Genomic DNA, 16,404 nt, shown 5'->3' with positions numbered 1-16,404 from the left:
TCGTGTAGCGCTCTCGTGGGGAAGATGGTAGAACATCAGTTTGTTGTACAGAGGATCCTGGGTTTGAGCTCTTGTCATGCCAGTATTTGTACTGTAGTACATGTGAAACTATTATTAATAATAATAATAATAATAATAATAATAATAATAATAATAATAAACAAGCATTGGCCAAACAACTTAGAAGATACAAAAAAAGTGAAAATAGAAGGAAACAAAACCAAACATTCAACACAACCCAAAAGAAATTTTACCAGACAATAGATAACACACACACATTAAAAATAGACAATCCACCTAACATAACAGACATGGAACACTTCTGGAGCAACATATGGTCAAACCCGGTACAACATAACAGGAATGCATGGTGGATACAAGCAGAAACAGACACATACAAGATGATACCACAAATGCCTGAAGTGATAATTTTGCAACATGAAGTCACCCAAGCAATTAATTCTACTCACAATTGGAAAGCCCCTGGAAAAGATAAAATAGCAAATTTCTGGCTAAAGAAGTTCACCTCAACACATTCACATCTAACTAAATTATTTAACATTAACGATATGAATATAATAGAGGGAAACATTCCACGTGGGAAAAATATATCTAAAAACACAGATGATGTGACTTACCGAACGAAAGTGCTGGCAGGTCGATAGACACACAAACATACACATGAAATTCAAGCTTTCCCAACAAACTGTTGCTTCATCAGGAAAGAGGGAAAGACGAAAGGATATGGGTTTTAAGGGAGAGGGTAAGGAGTCATTCCAATCCCGGGAGCGGAAAGACTTACCTTAGGGGGAAAGAAGGGGTATACACTCGCGCGCACGCGCACACATCCATCCGCACATACACAGACACAAGCAGACATTTTGTGTGTGTGTGTGTGTGTGTGTGTGTGTGTGTGTGTGTGTGTGTGTGTGCGAGCGAGTGTATACCCCTTCTTTCCCCCTAAGGTAAGTCTTTCCGCTCACGGGATTGGAATGACTCCTTACCCTCTCCCTTAAAACCCACATCCTTTCGTCTTTCCCTCTCCTTCCCTCTTTCCTGATGAGGCAACAGTTTGTTGCGAAAGCTTGAATTTCATGTGTATGTTTGTGTGTCTATCGACCTGCCAGCACTTTCGTTCGGTAAGTCACATCATCTGTGTTTTTAGATATAAATTATTTAACAGTTACATTGCAGACCCATACACATTCCCTGATACACTTACACATGGAATAACTTATCTGAAACCTAAAGATCAAGCAGACACAGCAAACCCAGCTAAATATCGCCCCATAACATGCCTACCGACAATATACAAAATATTAACTTCAGTCATTACACAGAAATTAATGACACACACAACACAGAACAAAATTATAAATGAAGAACAAAAAGGCTGTTGCAAAGGAGCACGAGGATGTAAAGAGCAACTGATAATAGATGCAGAGGTGGCATATCAATCTAAAACTAAACAAAGGTCGCTACACCAGGCATACATTGATTACCAAAAAGCTTTTGATAGTGTACCCCACTCATGGTTACTACAAATATTGGAAATATACAAAGTAGATCCTAAATTGATACAGTTCCTAAACATAGTAATGAAAAATTGGAAAACCACACTTAATATCCAAACAAATTCAAATAATATCACATCACAGCCAATACAGATTAAGCATGGAATATACCAAGGAGACTCATTAAGTCCTTTCTGGTTCTGTCTTGCTCTGAACCCACTATCCAACGTGCTAAATAATACAAATTATGGATACAATATTACTGGAACATACCCACACAAAATCACACATTTGCTATACATGGATGATCTAAAACTACTGGCAGCAACAAATCAGCAACTCAACCAATTACTAAAGATAACAGAAGTATTCAGCAATGATATAAATATGGCTTTTGGAACAGACAAATGTAAGAAAAATAGCATAGTCAAGGGAAAATACACTAAACAAGAAGATTACATATTGGATAACCACAGCGACTGCATAGAAGCGATGGAAAAAACAGATGCCTATAAATATCTAATATACAGACAAAAAATAGGAATAGATAATACAAATATTAAAGAAGAACTTAAAGAAAAATATAGACAAAGACTAACAAAAATACTGAAAACAGAATTGACAGCAAGAAATGAGACAAAAGCTATAAATACTTATGCTATACCAATATTGACCTACTCATTTGGAGTAGTGAAATGGAGTAACACAGACATAGAAGCACTCAATACACTTATACGATCACAATGCCACAAATATAGAATACATCACATACATTCAGCAACAGAAAGATTAACATTAAGCAGAAAGGAAGGAGGAAGGGGATTTATCAACATAAAAAACCTACATTATGGACAGGTAGACAATTTAAGAAAATTCTTTATAGAACGAGCAGAAACTAGCAAAATACACAAAGCAATCACTCATATAAATACATCGGCTACACCACTGCAATTTCATAACCTCTTCTACAACTCTCTAGATCACATAACATCAACAGATACGAAGAAAGTAAATTGGAAAAAGAAAACACTACATGGCAAGCACCCGTATCATCTAACACAGCCACACATCGATCAAGACGCATCCAACACATGGCTAAGAAAAGGCAATATATACAGTGAGATGCAAGGATTCATGATTGCAATACAGGTTCAAACAATAAACACCAGATATTACAGCAAGCATATTATTAAAGATCCCAATACCACAACAGATAAATGCAGACTTTGCAAACAACAAATAGAAACAGTAGATCACATCACAAGCGGATGTACATACTAGCAAATACAGAATACCCCAGAAGACATGACAATGCAGCAAAAATAATACATCAACAGCTTGCCTTACAACATAAACTTATAAAATAACACGTTCCCACATACAAGTATGCACCACAAAATGTACTGGAGGATGATGAATACAAATTATACTGGAACAGAACCATTATAGCAGATAAAACACCACCCATAACAAACCTGACATCATACTCACCAGTAAGAAGAAGAAATTAACACAACTAATCGAAATATCCATACCCAATACGACAAATATACAAAAGAAAACAGGAGAAAAAATTGAAAAATACAGCCAACTGGCTGACGAAGTCGAGGACATGTGGCATCAGGATAAAGTTGACATTATACCAATTATACTATCAACTACAGGAGTCATACCACACAATATCCACCAGTACATCAATGCAATACAGCTACATCCAAACTTATATATACAACTACAGAAATCCATAATTATTGATACATGTTCAATTACCTGAAAGTTCCTAAATGCAATATAACATATACTGTACAGTTAAAAGGAAGTCACGCTTGATCAAGGTCCGCGTCACTTTCCATTTTTGACCAGACGTAACGTCTGAGAAAAGAAAAAAAGAATAATAATAATAATAATAATAATAAATTAATTCCACGTTTGTGATACAACTGTTTCTTTATTATTTTATTCAGATTGTTTGTGGTTATTCTATGAAACTACAAATTTACACTATAGGTTTGCTTCTTTCAAATAAACGAAGTAAAAGCAGACTGCCAGTAGAACATTGCTGTAAAATCTGATCAGTGATTGTAAATGTCAGAACATGATGTCCCATATAACAGTTTCACATGTAGTGGCATGACCAGGGCTCAAACCTGGGATCCTTCACATGATAAACTAATGCTATGTTAACTTCCCTATGGGAGCACTATACTATAGACACTCACTGTTATGCTTTTCCTGTATGCTTCAGGTCAGGTGCTACTTATTACTTACCATTTACGTGCTATCTCCTGGACAGCATCACATCGCATAAATTATATCTGAGTTTCGGTTGATACTCTGTCAGTATACAATGTTTGATATCGATATGACTGTCAGAGGTTTGAGTGTTGGTATAATGCATGAGTACAAGCTTTAGTATTGTCTGCAGTGAAATTCAATGGCTGGGCTGTTACTTTCCTTGATTAATATATATTTTTGCACCAGATGCAACATAGTCGTGTATATGAACAGTGATCCAATACTGTCAAATGTTTTTTATGCCAGTCTTTGATCACAATATCAGTTCTTTTGACGTTGACCGGTTTCAGTCAGTAATGACCATCCTCAGATCTTTTCTACACCATGTCCTAAAGTGATAAGGCCGTAATGGCATCGTCAAAACATATAAATTTACTCAGCACAGCATCGTCGCATGGATACGGCCTACTCTACATCTTATTTTAGATCTATGTGACGATGCTGTGCTGAGTATATTTATATGTTTTGACGATGCCATTAACAGCCTTATCACTTTAGGACATGGTGTAGAAAAGATCTGAGGATGGTCATTACTGACTGAAACCGGTCATCGCCAAAAGAATTGATATTGTGATCAAAGACTGGAATAAAAAACATTCGATACATTTTTGCTGTGGCGTGTTATAGTGTAGTCTGTTTTTTGAATGTTTCCTTTGGGCAGCTGTCAGCAGTGAACATGTATTTCAGGAAATTCATGACTCTTAGGTTCATTAGAACAATTTATTAATTTGCTACCAGTTTTGGTCACTGACCATCATCTTGCATGAAAAATTGGCTACTGCAGGTCTTATTTCAATTGTGTTGAACCATGAAATCACATTAACTATCATTGTTGTAAGTAATAATGTAAAAGAACAATGCTTTCTGCACATCAGGAAACTGTTCCCTGTTGTGTGTTCATGAGGAAGGCTGCTGATGTGTGAAAAGGAATGTCCTTCTATATTATTACTTATGAAACTGACAGTTAATGCAATTATGTGGTTAACATGATTCACATGTGACTTGCCGTAGCCAATTTTTTGTGCCAGATGATGGTCAGTGACTGAAACCAGTAGCAAATTGATAAATTGTTCTATTGTAGCCAAATGTCATAAATTTTCTGGAAATATGTTTTTTGCTAAGTAATCTTTTAATGGAAAATAGGTGTCAAAGAAAATTGTTTTCGTGTTGCCTTTTGTCATAGTTGTGTCAAGTGTGTTTTCTGATTTGTCCTTAAATGTTTTTGCTGCAAGTAGACTCTTATCTGTAAATATTTTTTGCCTTCTAGAAACATGACTTCTGTGGCTCCTTTGTTTTAATATTTGTGTTATCATTATGTGACGAGCTTCTATTCAGTTTTCTCTGTGTGTTCCTTTCAGCAATAATGTTGGTCACTTGTTAACAAAGATTCTCTTATGTGGAGTTTAAACTAGTACAGGACAAGGAATGCCAACTTCTGTAAACTGTGAGTCACTTCAATTTGGACTACCATAATTAGGAGAAAAGGTGTTGATAAAACCATTGTGTCCAGGTATTAAGAATGTCACCTAATCCTCAGAGAGATCTGGAAATTACATTGGTACTTGACTTTGTAAGATTATGACTGAATTCTCCAGGTTGTGTCTATTTTAGAATATTCCATCAGAGTAGTAGTAGTAGCTGAGAATTTGTTTGGATTGCTTCAATAAAGCATTGGAAAGCAGTGATCAGAGGGTAAACAAGGGGCAGAAATGCAAGTTTTGATGGCTGATACGTGATGAAAACCTACATGGTAAACTGGGATAACATAATGACAAGAAACAGCAACATACTGGTGGCAGAAGGAAATAGTTGGTACAAGCATTGCTACCATAGAACCACGGTGTTTTAATATTTGAATAGTTCTGCTCTGTGGTCATTTTCCGTGCCATTTAGCTGTGATGAAAAAAATTGTTCCTTAAGAGGTTGTTTTCATAAACAACCTGCTTGGATATGTCAATATAATCCTTTCTCTTGGACCATGATTACTTCTCCATCTTTACCATGAGCCCACAATATCCCTTTACGCTAACACACGTTGATTTCAAAGAAAAAAAATCTTTGGCGTCATGTTGTGGAATCTGTTCATTATTTTGTTTGTGATATTTGTATATTTTGTCCATGAATAACCAAAAGTGTGTTTAACCTTAAGCGGGCATGCTGTTTTTGCTCGAGTAGGCGCGTGAGGTATTCAGTACCCCACCGCCTATGAGCAGTTATAATTTCTTTAGGAATTGTTAAATATTTTATATTTTGCAGTAATATTTTTGTACATTTGTTTCAAAAGCTTTAATCAGTACCTGAATGAAGAAATTATGTAAAAGAGTGAGAAAATAAATTATTTAATTCATATATGACAATCAACTAGTAATATAAAGATAGCTATACATTTTAATTTCAATTATTTTTTGTTAACTCTTTAGAAATATATTGTACCTACAATAAATCAATTGCACAAAAATAATAAATGATGATTCAGTCGGTCTCCTCTTGATGACATGTAACACACCTAGGGTCTGTAATCTGATGTGCGTGTCAAGTAAACCTATTGCACTTCACACAAACTTTCATTTTGGAGTTGTTTTTTTTTCCCTTCCACACACAAGGCAATGCCCTTCTTCCTCTTCTCTGACTGCACTGGTGTGAGTGACATCTGAAGGGACTTTCCTTCTTAGAAATTTAGGAATATTGGTTGGTAGTGATATGATTTTCGATGTATTTTTCAAGTGTCCATTCATCAGTGCAAACACTAAAGTCTTCAAAAAATGTTGATTGTTCCTTCTGGTTTGAAAAGTGAATGCAAAATTTGGCAATTTATTCCAGCTATAATTAGCAAAGTATAAAATAAGATCAGAGGCCTTCTCCCTGTAATTCGAGAAACATAGTATCCTGCTATCAATTTGTCCATAGTATCCACTCCTCCTTTAGTGCGATTGTAATCAATAATGATGGTTGGCTTTCCTGTTTGGAGGTCAGTATCATCCGTACCATGCATTGTGGACAGCAGTATCACTGAATGATTATTTTTTGTTGAGTATGAGAAACGATTTATTACCTTGAAAGCCAAAGTTTGATACTTTTTTAGAGGCAAGTGGGATCTCCCTTTTGTTCTTACGAAGAGTGCCTAGAATGGTCACTTTTCCTCTAACATATCTTCTGCTAACTGGCACCTTGTGTACCAGTTGTCAATGGTGACATTTTTGTATGTACCTATTTGTCGCTTGTCAGCCTTTTTTACAATTTCTACTGGTCTGTTTGATACTTGAAATGGTCCATCTGGCTGCTTTCCCATACATACTTCAATATTACTGATGTAAAGATTCTTTGCGTCACACATGGCCAATATTTTTATCCCATATTTGGTGGGTTTGGATAGTGTGTACTGGATCTAGGAGCAGTGCCCTGTAAGTCCAATCAACATTTCGTCGGTCCTCACATATTCAGTAGTATTATAGGATCCTTTCAGGTTGGTTGTAATGGAATGTAAAAGCTTTCTGACAGTAGCTAACTTGTCAAGTTTTCTCCTTTCATTTCGAGTGGAAATGTCATCTAACCTCATACGACGCATTACAAACAGAAATCTCTTGGGATATCCATCCTGTACCATTTGACTCCAAGTTCTTCTGTATTTACGTGTTGACCTTTCTTTTTCTTTATGCCTGTCAAAAATAAAATGTCGAATAGTGCCATGATTTCACTTTTGTCTGTAACTTTACAATCTCTTGTACATTTGTAGTTTGTTCTAAGGTTGTCAGTATATCTGTTGTTCTGGGATAGTATTATATCAATTTCAAAAAGCTTGAAAAAACACATCTATTCCAATAGAAATATTGTTTGAATAGCTTGTGAGACTGGGTGAAACTTTTATAATAATGTTTTGCTTAATTGTTCTTGTTTTAGAGGCCAGTTTTGTACTCCATTTTGATTGTTTGTCTTTTCCTACGAAAAATTCAATTTCTGAACTTCTTTCTTCCTCACTCTTACTTTCGCCCTGCTATTCGGAGTTAGTTTCATGGTCTTGATCGCTAATATGAACTTCTTTGTTACTCAGGTCATCTTCACTTTCAGCTAATTCAAAAAGTCTCTTGGCTTTGTCAGGCTCTTGAAGATATGCAGGTATGTCCTCAAATGTTGTAAAATCTTTGGACGTAAAAATAAATAGGCAAGAAAGAAAAAATTGTTGGCTAACAACTCTTACATTGCAAAAATGTACGAAAAAAATACTTGCATATTTTTTGATAATTGTAATAAATGCTGTTGTGAAAAGGTACTTTTATGGTTCAATACTTTACTTAGATAAAGTGAAAATTGCACACTCTTTCCAAATTGTCAGAAACAAGTATAATATGAGTTGGTGCACCACATATGGACTGCCCCACCATGTTTTCCCTGTGATACAATGAGATACTGAGTGCTCAGAGTCGAGGAAGGAGAGTAGAGGTGAGGAAAGGGGCAAGGAGGGTACAGTGATCAAATGCCTAGAGTTGCCACATCACAGGGGTCTGTGTTATACCACAGCACTATGTAATTCCGCAGTGGGTACTCGATACCTCAGCACGCCTGCTCTAAGATTAAGAAGTGCTTTCTTAATATTGCTGTGCATTGATGTAATCGATTATAGGTTTGTGCAGATGAATGCCATTTATACTTCTGTAGGTACATACAAAAAATACAAAATATAATAATATCATAGTGGCAAATTTAAAATAAATTTCCTACTTATGCTTGGAACACAAGCACAGAAACAAGTTGCAGTAACTAAAAAAATTGACTGTATTGGTGGTTTATCATTCCAAATACATTTGTCACAACTCTCAGACCTACACTTTAATTTGGCTGCAATTAAAAATGATTTTGGTGATGATTGCAGAAGCCCACACCATTCCTCTCACAGAAGTAGGAGTCATCCCAGAAAAGGAAATGAAAAAGAGCACCACCACAAAAGCAGAGGGAAAAGCACAGAAGACAGGAGCCAGTAAGTTCCTAATACTTGTATAACTAAATTATTAGCAACTTGTAATTTTCATCTACTTTGGATCTTAAATCAAAAGTAGTGAAATTGTAATTTGTTTTAAGATTTAAAGATATGTACCATCTTCAGTGCTTGGTGGCCGACACACGTGATATTTCGTTTTGCACTTGGAGAGTCAGACCAGATGTAAAGATCCGCACCATTTTCTTAATGAAGGGCTAGATGTTCACGACAAAATTCAGTATTAAACTGTTGAACTAGTCTACTACAATCATCGTATATACTTGCTGTCAGAAGCATCTCATTCAGACAATAAGGTAAGGTTTTAAGAAATGTAATAGAAGCTAAGAATGTAATTAACGGAATTAAATCAAAGCAATATGGGATGTGAGGTGGTCAGAAGTGAGGGAGCACAGGAGCTGCCAAGAGATCAAAAATTGAAATCCAAGTTAAAGTGCCACTAGGAGCATAAAAATATGCACATCTTGTCATTTCTCACTGACTGCATGTAATATATCATTTAGTGTCATGCATTTGTGAAAAATCACAGATGCATTCATTCAGCAAGTACTGAAGAGAAAACTGATGAGTTTATAGTGATCACAATCATTCCTGCCACTAAGAAAAGTGTGTGTCACTCTGTCCTCAAGTACTTCATGTGGTCAGTGGCAATAGGAATGTTTTCAAACCCAAACTGAAGACTCCTTTCTTCAAATACTCATATTCTCTGCAGAAATATTTAAGGATTGTTTATCTGTGGTTTTTGTTACTACAACACGCTAAATAAAATTCTTGAAATAATGCTGTTGTATTGATGATTCAAAATTATTTCTAAAAAGTCTTGATTTTGCCATTGCAGCAACTAAACTAGGTTTGGAGACATAATACAGCCACATGACATTGTTGCTCATATTTGGACTTTAAAGATAAAATGGAAATGTCGTGTGGCTAGGGCCTCCCGTCGGGTAGACCGTTCCCATCGACACGCAGGTCGCCGAAGTGGCGTCAAATCGAAAGACCTGCACCAGGCGAACTTTAAAGATAACAAAGGTATAATCAAAAAGTATTTTGCGACTGAGTGTCCTTTGTCGAAGGTGGTAGAGTATATGAGAACAAAGTAATCGGCACTTCAGACTACTACATGAAAACAAAGCATCAGAATTCACTTAACAATTGATCTCCTTAGATGAAATGTGCCTTCGGTGTCAGTAATTGCTGGTGAACAGTACACAGTCATTGATGAAATGGATCGCCACATAAGACTGTGTTATACGAATAAGAAACATGGAATTAATGTTTTCGAATTGACAGTGAGCTTGTATTTTGTTGTAAATACAGAAGCCCTGATAAGGTGAATTGAACATTAATATCCAGGTACTTCTCACAAAGAAGTTACTTCAATATCATAACCACAAATGTTGGAGATATTGATACGGTTAATATTTTTAAAGTAAGCTTACATATTGTCACATGTGCACACAACAAAACACACATTTATTCGTAAGCTTGATATTGTTTTGGTTGAGCACTATGGCGATTATTTGCACTTTTATATCTGATTCTGTAGGAAGTATTCCTCAAGGGTTTGCATGTTTCCAATGGCCTGATTTAGGACTTACATCTCATTGTCATAGTATTTGTCTTCACTGTGTGTCTCACAATCCAGCTTCTTGTTGTGTTTATATTTGTTTGTTTTTCAGTTTTCTGTCTCATTGTTAATTAAATGATTCTGATTGAAGTGACTTCAATTTTTTTGTAACCATTAGGAGTAGTTGCCACAGTAGAAAGTGATTAGTTACTGAACTCCTTTCCTTTTAGCTGTGTTTTCAGAATTATAATTTTGAGATAATAGAAGCTTCAGCCCAGTGTGTCCACGGTGTGAGTCTGGTAGAAAGAAGACATCACAGTAATTCTTAACCAGAAGGACATTTGATACTAATAAAGCATTAATTTTAGAATGGCAGTTCACTAATATTTAAGTGTTTCATTACAGTCAGCTAAAGTAGTCAGTCCTGGAACAACATTCCCTCTCAGCTGTTATGAGGGATAAAATGGTACTTCATTTCCCTGTAAAACTCATTATGCACATTGTTCTGTCTGGAAATTGTTATTTATTAAGTTTTGGCTAATGAGGGTTTGCACTGCTTTCACACACTTTATCAGCATTGGCTATGTATATCTGTTGGAACATTAGTTAATGCCACTACTGCAAATAGAGGAGGAGAAGCTGGAAGTAATTTTGCTGTACAGTACCTCCAGTATGTATACACAAGCATCTGTTGGTGGCTAAATCTAAACTTGACATGCTGATGGATCGATTATGTGCTGTCACAGACACTTCCTCTTTCGAATGTGAACTTTAAATATCTGTATGTATGAGATCATGAGATATCATGAAAGAAGGTTGTATACCTGGAAGAATCCTGGAGATACTAAAAGGTATCAGATAGATTATACAATGGTAAGACAGAGATTTAGGAAACAGGTTTTAAATTGTAAGACATTTCCAGGGGCAGATGTGGATTCTGACCACAATCTATTGGTTATGAACTGCAGATTGAAACTGAAGAAACTGCAAAAAGGCGGGAATTTAAGGAGATGGGACCTGGATAAACTGAAAGAACCAGAGGTTGTAGACAGTTTCAGGGAGAGCATAAGGGAACAATTGACAGGAATGGGGGAAAGAAATACAGTAGAAGAAAAATGGGTAGCTCTGAGGGATGAAGTAGTGAAGGATCAAGTAGGTAAAAAGACGAGGGCTAATAGAAATCCTTGGGTAAGTGAAGAAATATTGAATTTAATTGATGAAAGGAGATAATATAAAAATGCAGTAAATGAAGCAGGCAAAAAGGAATACAAACGTCTCAAAAATGAGATCGACAGGAAGTGCAAAATGGCTAAGCAGGGATGGCTAGAGGACAAATGTAAGGATGTAGAGACTTGTCTCACTAGGGGTAAGATAGATGCTGCCTACAGGAAAATTAAAGATACCTTTGGAGAAAAGAGAACCACTTGTATGAATATCAAAAGCTCAGATGGCAACCCAGTTCTAAGCAAAGAAGGGAAGGTGGAAGGAGTATATAGAGGGTTTATACAAGGGCGATGTACTTGAGGATAATATTATGTAAATGGAAGAGGATGTATATGAAGATGAAATGGGAGATAAGATACTGCGTGAAGAGTTTGACAGAGCACTGAAAGACCTGAGTCGAAACAAGGCCCCGGGAGTAGACAACATTCCATTAGAACTACTGATGGCCTTGGGAGAGCCAGTCATGACAAAACTCTACCATCTGGTGAGCAAGATGTATGAGACAGGCGAAATACCCTCAGACTTCAAGCAGAATATAATAATTCCAATCCCAAAGAAAGCAGGTGCTGACAGATGTGAAAATAACCGAACTATCAGTTTAATAAGTCACAGCTGCAAAATACTAACGCGAATTCTTTACAGACGAATGGAAAAACTGGTAGAAGTGGACCTCGGGGAAGATCAGTTTGGATTCCGTAGAAATGTTGGAACACGTGAGGCAATACTAACCTTACGACTTACCTTAGAAGAAAGATTAAGAAAAGGCAAACCTACGTTTCTAGCATTTGTAGACTTAGAGAAAGCTTTTGACAACATTAACTGGAATACTCTCTTTCAAATTCTGAAGGTGGCAGGGGTAAAATACAGGGAGCGAAAGGCTATTTACAATTTGTACAGAAACCAGATGGCAGTTATAAGAGTCGAGGGGTATGAAAGGGAAGCAGTGGTTGGGAAGGGAGTGAGACAGGGTTGTAGCCTATCCCCGATGCTACTCAATCTGTATATTGAGCAAGCAGTAAAGGAAACAAAAGAAAAATTCGGAGTAGGTATTAAAATTCATGGAGAAGAAGTAAAAACTTTGAGGTTCGCCGATGACATTGTAATTCTGTCAGAGACAGCAAAGGACTTGGAAGAGCAGTTGAACGGAATGGACAGTGTCTTGAAAGGAGGATATAAGATGAACATCAACAAATGCAAAATGAGGATAATGGAATGTAGTCAAGTTAAATCGGGTGATGCTGAGGGGATTAGATTAGGAAATGAGACACTTAAAGTAGTAAAGGAGTTTTGCTATTTAGGGAGTAAAATAACTGATGATGGTCAAAGTAGAGAGGATATAAAATGTAGACTGGCAATGGCAAGGAAATCGTTTCTGAAGAAGAGAAATTTGTTAATATCGAGTATAGATTTAAGTGTCAGGAAGTCGTTTCTGAAAGTATTTGTATGGAGTGTAGCCATGTATGGAAGTGAAACATGGACGATAACCAGTTTGGACAAGAAGTGAATAGAAGCTTTCGAAATGTGGTGCTACAGAAGAATGCTGAAGATTAGATGGGTAGATCACATAACTAATGAGGAGGTATTGAATAGAATTGGAGAGAAGAGGAGTTTGTGGCACAACTTGACAAGAAGAAGGGACCAGTTGGTAGGACATGTTCTGAGGCATCAAGGGATCACAAATTTAGCATTGGAGGGCAGCGTGGAGGGTAAAAATCGTAGAGGGAGACCAAGAGATCAATACACTAAGCAGATTCAGAAGGATGTAGGTTGCAGTAGGTACTGGGAGATGAAGAATCTTGCACAGGATAGAGTAGCATGGAGAGCTGCATCAAACCAGTCTCAGGACTGAAGACCACAACAACAACACGAGATATCTTACTGTTGACTTTCATTAAGGACAAAGTTTAGATGTCTCCATTAAGTGTCATTCCAGGATTTGAAAGAACCATTACTGAAGTCATCAAGAGCATTACACCAGTGCTGCTTGAGAAGGTTTCATGAAAATGGAATTTCTGGATAGGTCATATTACCCATGGGCTCACATTTCTCTGTACATATTTCAAACTTTTCTGTTTAAGAGAGTAGTAAAATCATGTGTCTGTGTTCAGTCGTGATGATGGTATAGCCTTTTGAATTTTTCCAGTAATTAGTAGTCAGTCTGTACTGTGTTGTCATGTGATTGCAAGTAATTGATGGCATAGTAAATAAATTTGTGTTCCAAGTCATATCTGTGATTTGTCTCAAAATGGTCTTCTGTAAAATATGCAGTGTATTAAACATCAGGATTTCATAAATATGTACTGAATTATTGTCTCCATTCCAGATATTCTATAGTTGAGTGAGACACTATTGATGAGAAACACACTTGTTGGTACTCCTGACCATGAGATAGATCAAGTAAAGAAGGCACCTTGCACCCCTTGGTCAGTAAGAAAAGAACTATAATTTAAAAAGAAATAATGTTCACCAAACCTGAGAAAATTCTGGTCCTACGCAAAATCACAAAGTGGGTCTAAGGCTTCTATCCTTTCTTTTGTTGACAAGTATGGTGTGGCAGTAGAATATAGAAGAAGGGAAGTTTAAATTTTGCATTTAAGATATAGTTCACGGTGGAGGATTATACAAACATACCACCGTTTGGCCCTCGCACAGACTCTCATATGGAGGACGTGGATTCAGGCATCCCTGGGGTAGAGAAACAATAAGAGTTAAAAGCAAATAAGTTTCCAGTTCCAGACAGAATCCCAATTCTCTTGTACAAAGAGTGCTCTACGGTGTTGGCCCTTACTTAGCCTGCATTTATTGCAAATCTCTGACCCAGTGCAAAGTCCCAAGCAACTGGAGAAAAGTTTGCTGCAGAATTCTCGAACATATTCTCAGTTTGAACATAATAAATTTTCTCGAATTACAGTATAAGAGAGAAAGATATTCTAGATTTAGGAGCAGCAGACCAAGCAGCACAATTTTTGTCACTATCAAAATTTAATTTGGCCTGCATAACAAGATTATATAGGAATTTTAGTCACAAAAATGTGCTGCTATTTATTAAAAATACCAAGCCTCACCATGTGGTCAGTAAACAAACACACTGCAACAAATGACACCTACTGAGTGGTATAGTTAAAGTGTGGCTAATCATGGAGGTTCGGTGTGGGCTGTAACTATTGTGCGGCAGTGAAACTTAGTAGCTAAGCTAATGCCTTAGTGTGGAACCTATTTATGCTAAAAATAATTTGTTCCAATTTTGACCACGAGGTGTAGATCTGGTGCTGTACAGTATCTCATCGAGGAATTGTGCAAGTGGCAGTTAACAATAAAATCAACATTATGCCTTTCTCAATTGTTTGATCTTTCCTGCCCACATCTTGTTCCTAATCCATTGCCCATGGGAACATTTCTGTACACCTTTCTTGCATTCACAGATTTACAGCTGGTGGCTAACATTGGAACTAAGTTTCTTACGTCATGAATCGGTTCTGCATTAATACAGTGGAATGTCTACCAAGTTTCACTGCCATACGATAATTGCGGCCCACGCTGATCCTCGGTGATTAGCTGCACTTTAATTTTAACCACCTGGTACAATAACTTTTGCACTGCACAAGTATATTCAGTGAACACTTCCATTTTTTTTAACAGTGCAGACTAAGTAGATTAGTGGTAACAAAAGGAATTAGAGCGTGTAGCATTGAGAGGAGGAAACTGCATATGGAGCCAAAAGTCAATTGAAGCACGAATTTCTTAAATATGCAATCACTTATGAAAAAAATATTTGACAGAGTAGTTAAACCAACAAAGCATACTGCAACAAATGGATTCATTTGCAAAAAAATCAAAAGCTGTGTGGCCCATTATAAGAGACGTAGTTTGCAGTGAAGTGGACTATAAATTGTAGCATGTCAGAGAAATTGCTCAGATTTTAAGTTTTCCAATGTTTCAGGCTTTGGTGGTTATGTGAAAATTTAATGTCCTACAAATTTAAACCTAGTGGATTGGGATGAGGTCCACATGAGAATAATGAAAAATGGTTGTAGTATTGCAAGCCCACTGTCCCTCAAACCAACCAGTCTTTTGATGACTGTGGATATGTTTGTGGAATAGAATGGTGTGTAGTGCTGGTGTGGGAGCAGGGAATGGAATTGGTAGATGGAATGAATAGTGAATGTTGTGGCTAGAGGGGGATGGGGGTGGTGCTATGGGAATGAAGTATTTGTTGTATAAAGACAAGACACAGGCATTTGGAGTGGGTGGCTGTGCCACTATTGAACACTATCTTTGCCAATGCCTGACTGACCCCAGACCTAAAACATCCTTCCAGGGCACCATGACCATACCATCATCTGACCATCGGAAAGACTATAGAGAAGCAACAAATAAATCACCAGGTCCAGATGGAATCCCAATTCAATTTTACATAGAGTACTCCACAGAATAGCCCCGTTACCCAGCTTGCACTTGTTGTGAATCTCTCACCCAGAACAAAATCCCAAGTGACTGGGAAAAAGCTCAGGAGACCCCAGAGTGTAAGAAAGGTAAACGAAAAGATCCACAAAATTACAGATCTACAAATCAGCACGGTTTTAGAAAGCATTGCTCTTGTGAAACTGAGCTTACCCTTCTCTCACATGACATAATGCGAACTATGGAAAACAGATTCAATACTTCTAGATTTTCAGAAAGCGTATGACTTGTCCCAAAGACTTCTTAAGTAATAGAACCCTGCATGTTGTCCTCGACGTCAATATTCCCCACAGACAAGGGTTTGTCAGCAGTGCTCCAGAGTAGTGTGATAGAACCGTCATTATTTTCTATAT

General features: G+C 37.0%; 1 protein-coding gene across 2 annotated transcripts in view; it reads left to right on the top strand.

The window, feature by feature from the left end:
- The window catches only part of LOC126458406 (luc7-like protein 3), a 144,102-nt gene that overhangs the window by 56,332 nt on the left and 71,366 nt on the right, over positions 1-16,404 (top strand). For both annotated transcript variants that reach the window (XR_007585631.1, XM_050095421.1), the window contains exon 6: positions 8,677-8,781. Coding sequence is in view for 1 of the 2 variants with exons in the window: in XM_050095421.1 (XP_049951378.1) it covers positions 8,677-8,781 (105 nt within the window). In the remaining variant the exon portion in view is untranslated. The remainder of the gene's footprint in view (positions 1-8,676; positions 8,782-16,404) is intronic.

The sequence above is a fragment of the Schistocerca serialis genome, chromosome 2, assembly GCF_023864345.2.
Source record: "Schistocerca serialis cubense isolate TAMUIC-IGC-003099 chromosome 2, iqSchSeri2.2, whole genome shotgun sequence".
Classification (NCBI taxonomy): Eukaryota; Metazoa; Arthropoda; class Insecta; order Orthoptera; family Acrididae; genus Schistocerca; species Schistocerca serialis.
The sequence above is the reverse complement of the archived record's forward strand: the minus strand, read 5'-3'. Positions and strand labels throughout refer to the sequence as shown.